Consider the following 17,472-nt stretch of genomic DNA (forward strand, 5'->3'; position numbering starts at 1 on the left):
TACTTCCACTGTGCCTGCACATACAACCAGACAGGCCTCCACTGTGCCTGCACTGGACATTTTCTGCAGCCTCTACCACAATCACCCCTCCTCCATCACCTCCCAGCCTCTGTCACTATTACCACTCTCCCCTCCTCCAACTGCCTATCACCCTCCTCACCTGGATCCACCCATCAATTGCCAGTTCTTATCCACCCCTTCTCTCCATATGACATAGGTGCAGCATTGGGCCACTCGGCCCATCGAGTCTGCTCCCCACTCCATCATGGCTGATTTATTATCCCTCTCAACCCCATTCTACTGCATTCTCCCTGTAAACTTTGGCACCCACCTCTTTACACTGGCTATTCCTTCTCTAGCTCTCCGTCCAGACGAAGGGTCTTGATCTGATACACTGACCATCCAGTTCACTCACCAGATCCTATGCCTGCCCCCTGAGATCCTCCCCCACTCTCCTTCTTACTAATGATGGTTGGCAGCTGAAGTGGGGTGTGAGATGGAAAGAGGGAGGGGAGAAAGAAGACGCTTAGAAGGAAAGATTAGATTGATGGTGGACTAGGAGACGTAACATCGTGGGCCAAGGGGCCTGTACTTTACAGTACTGTAGTCTGGAGTTTCAGCTTCCTTCACAGGCCGCTCCTAGGCTCAATACCAAAGGTCAAATACTGAAGTCTGGAAGTCAAGAGCTGATAGATGGAGGCCTGTCCTGGGTTTGGAAAGTGAGGTGTGGACAAATGGATGTGTGGACTTGTGTTTGTGGATCTATGTGTGTTTCTCTGTGTGTGTGTGTGACCTCCATTTTTATCCATGTGCTTTGTGATATTTTATCCTCATCACTGCACAGCACTTCATTCATTCGTTACGAGCCGCGTCGTATATGTGAGCGATCATGGTCTTTCGATGATCATGATTGATCTTGGTCAACTTTTCTACAGAAGAGTTTCACCGTTGCCTTCTCCTGGGCAGTGCCTTTACAAGACAGGTGACCATAGCTGTTATCTTCAGAGATTGTCTGCCCAGCGATAGTGGTCTCATAACAGGTAGTTGTGATCTGCATCAGCTGCACATACGACCATCCAATTCCTGCCCCCTGGGCACACTGCAACATCCAAAATATACAGCACACCGACTGTGCTAAATCTCAGACTGGTATAGTAGACATTGGGACAGAGGGATTTGAGGACTGTGGGGAGAGAGTGGGTCAGTGGGATTAGTTTGTGGACTGATACAGGACTGTGGGGAGAGAGTGAGACAGTGGGATTATTTTGGGGACTGATACAGGACTGTGGGGAGAGAGTGGGACAGTGGGATTAGTTTGGGGACTGATACAGGACTGTGGGGAGAGAGTGGGACAGTGGGATTAGTTTAGGGACTGATACAGGACTGTGGGGAGAGAGTGGGACAGTGGGATTAGTTTGGGGATTGATACAGGACTGTGGGGAGAGAGTGAGACAGTGGGATTATTTTGGGGACTGATACAGGACTGTGGGGAGAGAGTGGGGAGTGGGATTAGTTTGGGAACTGATACAGGACTGTGGGGAGAGAGTGAGACAGTGGGATTATTTTGGGGACTGATACAGGACTGTGGGGAGAGAGTGGGACAGTGGGATTAGTTTGGGGACTGATACAGGACTGTGGGGAGAGAGTGGGACAGTGGGATTAGTTTGGGGACTGATACAAGACTGTGGGGAGAGAGTGGGGAGTGGGATTAGTTTGGGGACTGATACAGGACTGTGGGGAGAGAGTGGGTCAGTGGGATTAGTTTGGGGACTGATACGGGACTGTGGGGAGAGTGGGACAGTGTGATTAGTTTGTGGACTGATACAGGACTGTGGGGAGAGAGTGGGACAGTGGGATTAGTTTAGGGACTGATATAGGACTGTGGGGAGAGAGTGGGACAATGGGATTATTTTGGAGAATGATACAGGACTGTGGTGAGAGAGTGGGATGGTGAGATTAGTTTAAGAATAGACAGAACTGTGAGTAGAACATGGTGCAGTGGGATTAATTTGGGCTGATACTCTGCTATATGTCTGAAGCAACTGCGTGATTTATAAACAAATTCTGCAGAGATATTGCTCTCTCCTGCTCTGTTGGCCGCACAGATTCTCTGCGAGCACTCAGAACAAGCCGCCAGATGACGTCAAAAATTGAATTAGGAACCACTGCAATAAGATGTGATTGTGAAATCTTGTCACGCACCTCGTTCATAAATTAAGTCACAGGTGCTTGGCTCATCAATCCTGTGGGGCTGTTGTATTCCCTAATGTTATCGGTAATCAGCAGGCTTATTCTGATTAACCTAATGCATTGCTTCAAGCCCTTCTTCGTCCATTACAATGGCTCACTCTTTCTAAGAATTCACTGTGCTGCAACGCAGAGGAATAGAAGAAACAAACTGGATATTAATCATGTTTGTGCAGACATCAATGTGTTTGCAATGGAGGGCAATGGGCAAGGCTCCACAAACAGGAGACCTGCACGGTAGCGTAGCAGTTAGAATGTGGCGGAAGAAGGCCTCTACAGTGCCAGCGTTCGGGAGATCTGGGTTCAGTTCCTGCCACGGTCTGTAAGGGGTTTGTACGTTCTCTCTGAGACACGTGGTTTTTCACCCACATTACAAAGATATACAGGTTAGAGTTAGTAAGTTGTAGGCGTGATATGTTGGCACCAGGGCATCGAGATGTGACTGGTGTGTGTGTGTGTGTGTGTGTGTGTGCGTGCATGCGTGCGTGTGTGTGTGTGAGAAGGAGTGAGAAATGGGGCTTGGGTTGATTATTTTCTTTTGTTGATGTTACTGTTTGTGTTGTTCTGCTCAGCATTGTGGGTATGGTATGTTGGCCTTGTAATATATGGTGATATTTGCAGGCTGCCCCCAGGTTAGGTTGCGTTGGTAGTTAACACAAATGATAGATTTCACTGTATGCTTCAATGTATTCATGATGAAGAAATGAATCTGAATCCTTGGCCATGTCCCTTTCAGATACTGACTGCCAAATCACAAGACAGTGTGAATGAAGCAGTTCTATTCTGCCACACTGACCCTGTGCCCTCAGCTTCAACCCATCTTCTCTGGCCATTAGAAATATTCTGTCCTTAGTTGGAACTCAGCAGGTCGGGTAGCGTCCGTAGAAATGAGCAGTCAATGTTTCAGGTCAAGACCCTTCGTCAGGACGAAGGACGAAAGGTCTCGACCCGAAACGTTGACTGCTTGTTTCTATGGATGCTGCCCGACCTGCTCAGTTCCTCCAGCATGTTGTACGTGTTGCTTTGACCACAGTATCTGCAGTGTATTTTTGTGTTCTGTCCTTAGTTACCTGCTAGAGTGTAGGAGAACTAAATGGTAAAGTGGTTTGAAGTTTTCGTTCACCATCCTAACAAGCTGCATCACTGCAGGGTATGGAAACTCTGTCATGGAAAGCTAGTAGACAAAACTGCCAAACACATCACCAACACCAGCCTACCCAGTGTCAAGGACATACATACCGAAATGTGCCGGAAAAGAGACAGCAACATCAGGAAGGATCACACCCACCCTGCTCATGGACTGTTTATCCCACTCCCATCAGGGAGAAGTCTACATAGCATCCACACCAGGACCACCAGACTCAAAAACAGTTACTTTCCCCAAGTAGTGAGGCTGATCAACACCTCCACTGACTAACCCACCCCTCCACACCCCCAACCTCCACTACTTTATCATTTCCTGTCAGAGTCAGTTTATGTACAGACACTCCTGTGCCTAGTGTCACTTTATGGACATACAATCAATCTATGTATATGAGCTATCTTGTGGTTTTATATTTAATCTGTTGTATTACTATTGTGTTCTTTATCAATTGTGTCTTTTTGTGCTGCATCAGATCTACAGTAACAATTATTTTGTTCTCTTTTACATTTGTGTGCAGGAAATGACATTAAACAATCTTGAAATCATAAGCACAAAAGATTCTGTCGATGCTGGAAATCCAGAGTGACACACACAAAATGCTGGAGGAACTCAGCAGGTCAGGCAAAAAGAGTTAATGTTTCAGATCGAGACTCCTCATTAAGAGACCGTATTTCATCGAGTACTTTCCCAATGAACCTTGTGTATTAATGATGCTGGAGACCAGAGTACAGCAGCTCACTCAGTTTCTTTCTCACAAGGCAATGCAACTCTCCCCCTCTCGCACTGTGCAGTGCCAGGGTCACTCGGAGTCGAGCACCATCATCGTCACCACTGGCCCCCTGAGGCAGATCGTCAGGGGTTGTGTGATGAAAGATGAGATTGGCCAGCATTTTAATCAGCCCTCCACTCTGAGGGGGAGGGAAGGGAGAAATCACCCACGTCTGTGTCCCAGGAAGGAGTGTGCTGTAATGTGAAAAAAAGGATGCTTTTGCAAGATGGAGGGAACAAAATGTCAGAGAGTCTCTGACCCTCACCTCATCAATCACACAGAGAGGCAGGAGGTGCCACTCTGTGTGTCAAAGAACTGTGTGTATGTGTGTATGTGTGTGTGTGTGTGTGTGTGTGTGTGTGTGTGTGTGTGTGTGTGTGTGTGTGTGTGTGTGTGTGTGTGTGTGTGTGTGTATGTGTGTATGTGTGTGTGTGTGTGTGTGAGAGAGAGACTGTAACACATAGGAGCAGAATTAAGGCACATTCGGCCCATTGAGTCAGCTCCGCCATTCCATCAAGGTAGATTCAGTTCACCCCTCAGTCCCAACCTCCTTCCTTCTCACCAGTGATCAGAAGACTGAGTTTCAATTCCTGCTACTGTCTGCGAGGAGTTTGCATGTTCTCCCCGTGGCGTAGTGGGTTTCCTCCCACAGGGTTAGTGAGTTGTGGGTATGCTATGTTGGTGTTGAAAGCCTGGCTGTCCTCAGCTCATCCTCAGAGTGTGTTCCTCATTGGCATTAACTATGCATTTCATTGTATGTTTCATAAACACAGCAGATTCTGCAGATGCTAGAATTTCAGAGCAACACACTGCAGGTCCTAATGAAGGGTCTCGGCCCCAAACATCAGCTGTACTCTTTTCCATAGATGCTGCCTGACCTGCCGAGTTCCTCCAGCATTTTGTGTGTGAGACTCTGCATGTACATATGACAAATACAGCTATTGCTTTGTTCAATGACTGCATTAGATAGAGCATTAGAAATCTCTGATGCAGAGTGAATTATTTGTTTCATTATCAGTGACTAATGAACAATTGTCCATCAGTGTAAAGAGCAAGCCAGCTATGTACATTCTAGTTGCATGCCTTCATTGCAAGTTAGGACCATCTCAATAGGCTGAATGGCCTTCTTTGTCTCATGTTCTCTATGCTTGCCTCCTCTAGTTCTTTAGGTATCACAATCACTAACCATAAAACCACACTGTGTGTTTCACAGTAGCGTAGCAGATACCGTGTGCAATTACAGCTGGTGATCAGAGTTCAATTCTGAAGTCGTCTGTAGGGAGTCCCCATGGAATACATGAGTTTCCTCCAGTTTCTCTGGTTCTCGCCCAGAGTCCTAAAATGTACCAGTTAGGCTAATTGGTCATTTCCCAGGATTAGGCTAAGGGTTGAATCAGGGGATGCTAGGCACCACAGCTCAAAGAGCTGGAAGTGTCTGTTCCACACTGTATCTCAATAAATGAAAATCCCCTTACCCTAACTCTAGTTCTTCTGCCATTTGCCTTGGCCCCATCCTTTGGAGATGGACAATCAGTTAACTGCAGTTGAAAAGCCCTTGATCGCTCAGTGTATCCTCATAAGACATGTTCCCCAATCAGTTTCCATTGGTAATACCCTTTGATGTCAAATGTTCTAAGGTGCTAACAGGGTTAATGGTAGGTTTCTTAGCCATGTGGAGGATCAGAAGGATCCAGGGTCCCATGCCACAGATCCCTTGAAGTTGCCATGCAAGTTTATAGGGTGGTTAGAGGCATCTGTTCAGGTAGACAGGCTCCCGGGGTTCAGGCAGGCAGACAGGTCTCCGGGTTCAGGCAGACAGTCAGGTCCCCGGGATTCAGGGTTCAGGCAGGCAGGTCCCCGGGATTCAGGGTTCAGGCAGACAGGTCCCCGGGGTTCAGGCAGGCTGGTCCCCGGGATTCAGGGTTCAGGCAGGCAGGTCCCCGGGGTTCAGGCAGGCAGGTCTCCGGGGTTCAGGCAGGCAGGTCCCCGGGGTTCAGGCAGGCCGGTCCCCGGGGTTCAGGCAGGCCGGTCCCCGGGGTTCAGGCAGGCCGGTCCCCCAGGGTTCAGGCAGACAGACAGGTCCCCGGGATTCAGGGTTCAGGCAGGCAGGCAGACAGGTCCCCGGGATTCAGGGTTCAGGCAGGCAGGCAGACAGGTCCCCGGGATTCAGGGTTCAGGCAGGCAGGCAGACAGGTCCCCGGGATTCAGGGTTCAGGCAGGCAGGCAGACAGGTCCCCGGGATTCAGGCAGGCAGGTCCCCGGGATTCTGGGCTCAGGCAGACAGGTCCCCGGGTTCAGGCAGGCAGGTCCCCGGGTTCAGGCAGGCAGGTCCCCGGGTTCAGGCGGACAGGTCCCCGGGGTTCAGGCAGGCAGGTCCCCGGGTTCAGGCAGGCAGGTCCCCGGGTTCAGGCAGGCAGGTCCCCGGGTTCAGGCGGACAGGTCCCCGGGGTTCAGGCAGGCAGGCAGATAAGCTGGTGGAGAGCCCTCCCTGGGCGGGCCGCATATATCCCGGGTAGGGACGCCCCCCAGGCGCAAGCCCCTAGGCGGGTGCGGGGCACAATCCCAAAGTTCGAGTGGAAGAGGAGGATGGGGCAGAAAAGAGCCATCCCTGGGCGGGCCGCATATGCCCCAGGTAGGGCCACCTTTCAGGTGGAAACACCATAGGCCTTGGCACGAACGGACCCCTAGGCGGGTGCGGGGCACTATTCTAGGGTTTGGGCAGAGGAGAAGGATGGGGCAGAACCTCTACCGGGCAGCGGCAGGTCGGCCGGACCTGCCCAATGGAGGCAAGGGGTAGGAACTGGCATAGGTCCAGGGTGACCAACACAACAGCCATGATAATGGGAAAATCGGAAACAGCCGGCACACAGCGCGACCACACGAACAAAACAAACGAGCGGAGAAGCGGGACCAGCGCATGGGAAGAAAGGTGGGGGAGCAGACCAACCTGGTAGTACTGGCACGGGGCAGAGAAGCATAATGAAGAGAAGATCTGAGCCCGAGCGTAATCACAGAATGCAAAGCAGAGTTCCGAACCAGCAGAGAAACAGAACAAAACGACCACCCCTCTGGTCCCAGTCCCAAGGCCCCGTATAGTCACCGGCAGCTCAATGAGTCACAGGTGTGTCTCCTTGAACCAGGAGGGTCCTAACGAGATCACGGGTGACGGGAGGAACAACTGCAAGACCCGGATTCCAGAGCCCCAGGACCAGATCAAAACCCAGAACGCGGTTCCAGACCAGACCCTGACAGGAACACACTGCCAGGTGTAGTGACAGAAGCAGATACATTTAAGAGACTCTCTGAAAGGCACGTGGATGAAAGAAAAATGGAGGCCAATGTGGAAAGGAAGAGTTATATTTATCTTAGAGTAGGTTAAAAGTTCAGTTCAACATCATAGGCTGAAGAGCCTGTACTGTACTATTCTAGGTTCCATACTGGTGACAAGCTTCTAGACAGAGAAAGCACTGACACAAATCAAAGCAGAAAACTGCAATTAAAACTTGATTTTGGAAGCATTTCACAGGAAGAGGGCAAGATGGAGAGAAGGGAGGGGTCACTAGAAGGAGTGGGAGATACGGCCCAGGAATACATTTTCCTAACCTTACCCCTCCCTCATGCAGAGGCAGAGGGACCCATTCCCCAGGTTACTAAGCCCAGGTGGAGACGGACAATTTGAACCATCCACCAACACTGTAACGATGGCCATTTTATCTTCTTAATAAAATGAGTCACTGCTGCTGGAGAAAGCTGACCTTAATGTTACAGATCAGTCGAAAAGCGTGATGCATAAAGAACCCAGTCAGGGCGCAGAACAGATGAGTCACATCAATAATTCAAGTCAGTTGGCTGGATGCATTACATTAATTAGACAGGGGGGCCTTTGATAGATAGCCATTTTGTACCGTGCAATAAGATTAAAGGGCAGAGCTTCACTTAATTCATTTGTATGCGCAGAAAGATATCTCATGGTCCCAGAACACATCCTGCACAATCAGGAAAGCTCAAAAGCGTCTCTGCTTTCTAAGGAGGCTGAGGAGAGCTGGAATATGGATACCGAGACCCACATCTTTCTACAGGTGTGCAGCAAAGGGAAGGAGTGTCTCTGTAAAAGCAAAGGTGTAATGCTGAGGCTGTAAAAGGCACTCGGAGTATTGTGAGCAGTTTTGGCCTCCTGAGAAATGATGGGGTGAAATTGGAGGATCACCAAAATGATTCTGAGATAGAAAGGCTTAGCATATAGAACATTACAGCACAGAAACAGGCTTTTTGGCCCTTCTTGGCTGTGCTGAACCATTTTTCTGCCGAGTCCCACTGACCTGCACCATGGCCATATCCCTCCAAACCCCTCTCATCCATGTACCTGTCCAAGTTTTTCTTAAATGTCAAAAGTGAGCCCGCATTCACCACTTCATCTGGCAGCTCATTCCACACTCCCACCACCCTCTGTGTGAAGAAGCCCCCCCCAATGTTCCCTTTAAACTTTTCCCCCTTCACCCTTAACCCATGACCTCTGGGTTTTTTTCTCCCCTGGCCTCAGTGGAAAAAGCCTGCTTGCATTCACTCTATCTATACCCATCATAATTTTATACACCTGTATCAAATCACCCCTCATTCTCCTACGCTCCAGGGAATAAAGTCCTAACCTATTCAACCATTCTCTGTAACTCAGTTTCTCAAGTCCCAGCAACATCCTTGTAAACCTTCTTTGCACACTTTCAACCTTATTAATATCCTTCCTGTAATTAGTTGACCAAAACTGCACACAATACTCCAAATTCGGTCTCACCAATGTCTTATACAACCTCACCATTACATTCCAACTCATACTCAATACTTTGATTTATAAAGGCCAATGTACCAAAAGCTCTCTTTACGACCCTATCTACTTGTGATGCTGCTTTTAGGGAATTGTGTATCTACTCCCAGATCCCTCTGTCTTTCTACACTCCTCAGTGTCCTACCATTTACCTTGTATGTTCTACCTTGGTTTGACCTTCCAAAGTGCAATACCTCACACTTGTCCGCATTAAACTCCATCTGCCGGTTTTCAGCCCATTCCTCCAACTTGTCCAAATCCCTCTGCAAGCTTTGAAAACCTTTCTCACTGTCCACTACACCTCCAATCTTTGTATCATCAGCAAATTTGCTGATCCAATTTGCCACATTATCAATCAGATCATTGATATAGATGACAATTAACAATGGACCCAGCACTGATCCCTGTGGCACACCACTAGTCACAGGCCTCCACTCAGAGTAGCAATCCTCCACTACCACTCTCTGGCTTCTGCCATTGAGCCAATGACTAATCCAATTTATTACCTCTCCATGTATACCTAGCGACTGAATCTTCCTAACTAACCTCCCATGCGGGACCTTGTCAAAGGCCTTACTGAAGTCCACGTAGACAACATCCACTGCCTTTCCTTCATCCACTTTCCTGGTAACTTCCTTGAAAAACTCTAATAGATTGGTTAAACATGACCTACCATGCACAAAACCATGCTGACTTTTTCTAATAAGTCCCTGCCTATCCAAATACTTGTAGATCCTATCTCTTAGTATTCCTTCCAATAATTTACCTACTACCGATATCAAACATACCAGCCTATAATTTCCCGGCCTACGTTTTTGAGCCTTTTTTAAACAATGGAACTACATGAGCTATCCTCCAATCCTCCGGCACCTGACCCATGGATATTGACATTGTAAATATTTCTGCCAGGGCCCTGCAATTTCAACACTAGTCTCCTTCAAGGCCCGAGGGAATACCCTGTCAGGTCCTGGGGATTTATCTACTCTGATTTGCCTCAAGACAGCAATCATCTCCTCTTCTTTAATCTGTGTAAGTTCCATGATCTCCCTACTTGTTTGCCTTGATTCCATAGACTCCATTCCGGTTTCCTTAGTAAATACAGATGCAAAAAACCCATTTAATATCTCTCCCATTTCTTTTGGTTCCATACATAGCCGACCACTCTGATCTTCAAGAGGACCAATTTTATCCCTTACTAACCTTTTGCTCTTAACATACCTGTAGAAGCTCTTAGGATTATCCTTCACCCTGACTGCCAAAGCTACCTCATGTCTTCTTTTAGCCCTCCTGATTTCTTTCTTAAGTATTTTCTTACTCTTTTTATACTCCTCAAGCATCTTATTTCCTCTCTGTTGCCGAGACATGTTATACATCTCTCTCTTCTTCTTATGTGCAGCATTTGATGGCTCTGGGTCTGTACTTACTGGAATTCAGAAGACTGGGGGCGGGGGATCTTATTGAAACCTATTGAATGTTGAAAGGCTTTGATAGAGTGGCTGTGGACATGATATTTCCTATGGTGGGAGAATCTAAGACCAGAGGACACAGCCTAAGCGTAGAGGTACATCCATTTAGAAAGGACATGTGGAGGAATTTCTTTAGCCAGGGTGCTGAATCTGTGGAATTCTTGCCAGAGGAGGCTGTGGAAGCCAAGACATTGTACTTAATTAAGGCAGAGATTGATTGCACACATGCTGAGCTTGTTGACTTCATTAATTTTGCCTTCAATTTTCACCCTGCCCTCAAATTTACACCTCCTTCCCCTTTCTTGATCTTTCTGTCTCCATCTTTGGAGACAGCTTATTTACTGATATCTACTATAAGCCTACAGACTCTCACAGCTACCTGGACTATTCCTCTTCCCACCCTGTCTCTTGCAAAAAGGCTATCCCCTTCTCACAATTCCTCTGTCTCCACCACACCTGCTCTCAGGATGAGGCTTTTCATTCAAGGACAAAGGAGATGTCTTCCTTTTTTAAACAAAGGGGCTTCCCTTCCTCCACCAGCAGCTCTGCTCTCAAATGCATCTCTCCTATTTCCCGCACATCTGCTCTCACCCCATCCTCCCACTACCCCACTCAGGAAAGGGTTCCCCTTGTCCTCACCTACCACCCCACCAGCCTCCAGGTCCAACATATAATTCTCTGTAACTTCCACCACTTCCAACGGGATCCCACTACCAAGCACATCTTTCCCTCGCCCCCTTCTGCTTTCCGCAGGGATCGCTCCCTACGTGACTCCCTTGTCCATTCATCCACCGATCTCCCTCCTGGCACTTATCCTTGTAAGTGGAACAAGTTCTACACCTGCTCGTACACTTACCCAGACAGTCCTTCCAGGTGAGGCGACACTTCACCCATGAGTTGGCTGGTGTGATAAACCGCGTCCAGTGCTCCCGGTGTGGCCTTCTATATATTGGTGAGACCCGACACAGACTGGGAGACCGTTTTGCTGAACACCTACGCTCTGTCCACCAGAGAAAGCAGGATCTCCCAGAGGCCACACATTTTAATTCCACATCCCATTCCCATTCTGATATGTCTATCCATGGCTTCCTCTACTGTCAAGATGAAGCCACACTCAGATTGGACTAACAACACCTCATATTCCATCTGGGTAGCCTCCAACCTGATGGCAAGAACATTGATTTCTCTAACTTCCATTAATGCCCCTCCTCCCCTTCTTACCCCATCCCTTATTTGTTTATTATTCTCCACCCTTTTATTCTCTCCTTTTTTTCTCTCTCTCTGTCCCTCTCACAATCACTCCTTGCCTGTTCTCCATCTCTCTCTGGTGCACCCCTCCCTCTTTCTTTCTCTCTAAGCCCATCCCATGATCTTTTCCCTTCTCCAGCTCTGTATCCCTTTGCCAATCACCTTTCCAGCTCTTAGCTTTGTCCCTCCCCCTCCTGTCTTCTCCTATCATTTTGCATTTCCCCTTCCCCCTCCCACTTTCAAATCTCTTACTATCTTTTCTTTCGGTTAGTCCTGACGAAGGGTCTCGGCCTGAAATGTTGACTGTACTTCTTCCTATAGATGCTGCCTGGCCTGCTACGTTCCACCAGCATTTTGTGTGTGTAGCAGAGATTGATAGGTTCTTGATTGGTCCGGATATGATGAGTTACAGGGAGAAGGCAGGAGAATGGGGCTGAGAGGAGAATGGATCAGCAATGATGAAATGGCAGAGCAGACTCGATGGGCCAAATGGCCTAAATCTGCTCATATATCTTATGGCCTTATGGTCTAGTGAGCAAACTAATAAGCTACATCTCTGCATTGCACAGAAAATGCATTGCAGTGGACAGGAAGGATCTACAATGCACCACCTGCACTACCAACCCACAATGTAGGGCAATGTACTGAAAGGGCCAGTAACATCATGAAAGATCCCACCCGCTCTGCTCATGGACTGTTTGTCCCACCTCCATCAGGACAAAGGCTACATAACATCCACGGCAAGACCACCAGACTCAAAAACATTTACCTTCTCCAAGTACCCAGGCTCCCCTCACTAACCCACACCTTCACACTCCAACCCACCACGACTTTATCAATTCCTGTCAGTCACCTTATGTACAGACACTCCTGTGCCTAGCGTCACTTCATGAACATAAATCAATCTGTGTACCTAAGCTGTCATATGTTTTTATGTTTATTGTGTTTTTTTTTATTCTGTCTTGATCTTATTGGTATTTTGTTTGTATCCGATCCAGAGTAACAATTATTTTGCTCTCCTTCATACTTGTGTCCTGGAAATGACATTAAATAATCTTGAATAAAAATGTGATGTGTGGCAAAAATCTTATTCATCTTATCCATGGGCTGGTTTGGTAGATAAAAATATGAGTTGGTAGGGTAAATTGCCCCTGGTGTGCAGGTGAGTGGTAGATTAGTCCTGATGAAGGGTCTTGGCTAAAACATCAACTGTTTATTCATTTCCATAGATGCTGCCTGACCTGCTGAGTTCCTCCAACATTTTGCATGTGTTGTTCTGGATATCCAGCATCTGCAAAATTTCTTTCTAGTGTGCATTAAATTGCCCCTTAGTTTTGCAAGTGGATGTTGGATAAATTGTTTCTTGCATGTACTGTAGATACTGTAAGTGGCAGATAATTTGCCTGTTGCATTGTACATGGAAAGTTAATGGGAACATAGAACATAGAACATTACAGCACAGTATGGCTCTTCGGCCCACAATGTTGTGCTAGCCTTTAATCCACTCCACACTCAATCTAACCCTTCCCTCCCACATTGCCTTCCAATTTTCTTTCATCTATGTGCTACCTAAGAGTCTCTTAAAAGTCCCTAATGTATCCACCTCTATCACCACTCCTGGCAACACATTCCACTCACCCTCAGTGTAAAAAGTCCTGCCACTGACATCCTCCTACACTTTCATCTAAAATTGTGCCCACACATTAGTCATTTCCACCCTGGGAAAATGTTTCCGGCTGTCCGCTCTATTTTGTCTCTTATCTTAATCGCTTCTCTCAAGACATCTCTCATTCCCTTGCATTCCAAAGATAAAAGCCCTAGCTCATTAAACTTTTCCTCATAAGTGATGTTCTCTAATCCAATAGGATATGCTCTCTTATTCTGAATAAGGCATGCTCTCCAATCCAATAGGATATTCTGTTTTATTCAGAATAAAACACACTCTGTAGTCAAGGGAAAGGGGTGTAAAATGGGTTAAGATGGAGAGAATGTGAAGAAAATGGGCTGCTAATAGTTAGTACAGAATTGCTGGGCCAAAGGGCCAGCATCCATATTGTATCTCTCATTCTGTATCAGTGTGATAGCCAACAGCAACAGCCGTGTTAATTTGGATCAGGAGTCACATTGAGGTTCAGATGAAATCATACGACACTACAGCTCAGAAACAAGCCATTTGGCCCATCTAGTCCATGCCAAACCATTAACCTGCCTAGTCCCATTAACCTGCACCATGACCATAGCCCTTCATATCCTTACCAACCATGTACCTCTCAAAACTTCTCTTAAATGTTGAAATCAAACCTGCATCAACCACTTCCGTTGGCAGTTCATTCCACATTCTTATCATCCTGTAAGTGAAGATGTTCCCCCACACGTTCACCTTAAACAGTTCACCTTTCGCCCTTAGCCCATGAGCTCTAGTTCTAGTCTCACCCAACCTCAGTGGAAAAAGCCTGCTTGCATTTACCCTATCTATGCCCTTCATAATTTTGTTACCTCTATCAAATCTCCCTTCAATCTCCTACATTCCAGGGAATAAGGTCCTAACCTATTCAACCTTTCCCTATACCTCAGGACCTCAAGTCCTGGCAACCTCCGTGTAAATTTTCTCTGTACTCTTTCGATTTTATTGACATCGATCCTGTGGGAAGGTGATCAAAACTGTGCACAATACTCCAAATAAGATGGGGCACATTTCAATCCTGAAGGACGTGCATGAATGTAGGGGTTATTCTAACAGTCTCGTAGTTGGTGGTCCCTGTTACATGATAAGTTCTTTATCGTCAAGGATTCCATATGCTAGAATTGTCTCTCTCCAATGAGAATTTTTACAAGAATCACAACCGCAGTTCCAGGAGGCAGGTCATTTCTCATGGTTAATGATATAGTTGGTCAACTCTGTACTTGCCAGTGACATCCAGGTCATTTGAAAATGACAATTAAGATTTAAAATCAAGTCATCTCTGGGCCTAGAATCAACATAGCCAGGATCAGAGCTGTGGGTGCATGAACTTCTGTGAGATTGGACAAGGGATAACATAACTTTGCAGGGGAAGAGAGAGGATGTTGTAAAGAACATCAGAACCGGGAGCAGGAGAAGACAAGGAAACGTCTAAAGCCCATTCATTCCAACCGTGATGCACCTGCGTGTACAGGAGGTGGGGTTGGTGAGGGGCTGGATCTCCTTTTCCCCTAGACATATACCAGCCTGTTGGGTAAGTGTTACATAAATCTCCTCTGCACCCTTTCTATGGTTTCCTAACTGGTATGTCTTTGGGCTGTGGGAGGAAATCGGAGCACCTGGAAGAAACCCATGTGGTGATGGGGTGAAGGTGGAAAAACCCTACAGGCAAAACCAGAATTAAACTCCGAACTGTAGAATGCCTGACACCGCACAGGCAGAACCAGAAATGAACTCTGAACTGTAGAATGCCTGACACCGTACAGGCAGAACCAGAATTGAACTCTGAACTGTAGAATGCCTGACACCGTACAGGCAGAACCAGAAATGAACTCCGAACTGTAGAATGCCTGACACCGTACAGGCAGAACCAGAAATGAACTCTGAACTGTAGAATGCCTGACACCGTACAGGCAGAACCAGAAATGAACTCTGAACTGTAGAATGCCTGACACCGTACAGGCAGAACCAGAATTGAACTCTGAACTGTAGAATGCCTGACACCGTACAGGCAGAACCAGAATTGAACTCTGAACTGTAGAATGCCTGACACTGTACAGACAGAACTAGAAATGAACTCTGAACTGTAGAATGCCTGACACCGTACAGACAGAACTAGAAATGAACTCTGAACCTCTGGTGGAGGGGCTTGTCCTGTTGATCCCGGGGCAGTTCGTTCACCTTTGGTCTCCACTCCACCTCCGACATGTGGCTCCAAGTAGCTGTCTGCATGTGACAGTGCCCACACCCAGTGCACTGCTTCGACAGGCAGGTGAAGCCAGGTGGGAGTAACCAGGAGGTCTCCTACCCCAGTGAGGTAGGGACATGCCTGCCCTAGCATGTGAAGTCAGCTCCAGGGGACCAGACAGATGAGATCTACAGTGAGATCAAACTGCCACAAAGGCAGAACTGCAATGCCCTATGGGGTATGACGAGGCACAGAAGAAGCCATGGTTACCCACTGCAACCAAGGAGCACTCAGTTTTGACAACAGGACCAAGATTTCTGAGTTCGCCAGAGTGGAACTGTCCCAGTGCAATGGCTTTTCCATTTTATAAACTCTCCCGCACAGTTGTCCTGTCATCATTGGACACAGTGGGTAACCATCACTGTACCGCTATGGAATTATCTGTCTGGATGACATGTAAAACAAAGATTTTCACTATACCTCATAACGTGTAACAACAATAAACCAATCTCATCAAATGATAGCAAGGGCTTGATATGAGGAATGGCCTCCATCTGACCAAGTAACTGCTACTTGCTGAGACCAGTAAATTCAATACAGCTGAGGAACAGAGCCCACATTCGCCCTGGTCCACGGGACTCTGTACCAGACAGGCGGTGAATATTCCACTCCCTTATGCTGCTCCATGTTTTCCTGTTCTGCTACGATGAGGACACTCTCAGGTTGCAGGAGCAATACCTCACCTTCCATCTCCGTAGCCTCTAATCTCATGGCATGAACATTAATTTCTCCTTCCTGTAATTACTTCCTCTCCTCTTTCCCTCTTCTTCAATTTCCCACTCTGGCCTCTTACATCTTCTTCTCACCTGCCCATCAACTCCCACTGGTGTCCCTCCTCCTTCCATTTCTCCCACGGTCCATTCATTTTGGATGTCTGCAGTGTGGGTGCAAGGAAGGAGATGTGAAAGTTATACATCGTTCAAAGGAAGCATTGTAGATATATTGTCCTGCTGTTATCTTTGATCTTTAGCATATAAAATAATTATGTAATATTGTGACGGGAGGCCTCTTCCTTCAAGGGTGTCTCCTATTATGCCTGCTGCTCATTTTTGTTGAATAAAGCACATCTATATCCATCAGCTCATTGTCTCTCTGGTGACTTTGTTCACATTACAACAAGTTCCATAGATGCTGCCTGACCTGCTGAGTTCCTCCGGCATTTTGTGTGTGTTGCAGTGAATATTTATTCCTGCTTCCACTCACCTGATAAGATGGACGCCACTGCAGCGATGATGAACGAGACGATCACTCCGGGCCCTGCCATCTCCTTGGCCACCAGTCCCGATACGACGTACATGCCGGTCCCTACACAGCTGCCCACTCCGAGGGACACCAGATCCACCGTGGTGAGCACCTGGGCCAGCCTGGAGTGACCTGCCCCATGCTGGGTGGAGTCCTCGAGCATCGATTCCACGGGCTTGGTGCGGAGGATTCGCGAGTGCAGCGCCACCCAGGTAGCGCCCCAATGAACCCGCCGGGGGTCCAGGTACGAGAGGAAACCACTCATTGTGGCAAGAGGTTGGGGAGATGTCACCACTACAGCGGGGTCTTAATGGGACAGGAAGGTCTTGTGAAGAACAGAATCCAAATGAGGGAGCATCCAGCTGTTCATAAAAGAGTGGGACAAGCCAGGAGGAACATTGTACTGGTGAACACCGGCCAACGGAGATTCCTTAAACCTGTCAAAACAAGTGGAAGAGAGAATTGTTCAGGGAGTGTTTAACAAGAGGTTCTACAGATGCTGGAAATCAAAAGCAACACACACACACACACAGACACACACACAGACACACACACACACACACAGACACACACACACACACACACACACACACACACAGACACACACG

The 17,472-nt window shown here is 47.5% G+C and overlaps 1 protein-coding gene across 1 annotated transcript in view; it reads right to left on the reverse strand.

Annotated features, from left to right (window-relative positions):
- LOC132406221 (probable cationic amino acid transporter) overlaps positions 1 to 17,129 on the reverse strand; it is a 107,677-nt gene extending 90,548 nt beyond the window's left edge. Inside the window, exon 1 of the mRNA XM_059991570.1 lies at positions 16,826 to 17,129. Coding sequence (XP_059847553.1) covers positions 16,826 to 17,129 — 304 coding nt within the window. The remainder of the gene's footprint in view (positions 1 to 16,825) is intronic.
- Between the last annotated feature and the right edge of the window lie 343 nt (positions 17,130 to 17,472).

Source organism: Hypanus sabinus, chromosome 2 (assembly GCF_030144855.1).
Source record: "Hypanus sabinus isolate sHypSab1 chromosome 2, sHypSab1.hap1, whole genome shotgun sequence".
Taxonomy (NCBI): Eukaryota; Metazoa; Chordata; class Chondrichthyes; order Myliobatiformes; family Dasyatidae; genus Hypanus; species Hypanus sabinus.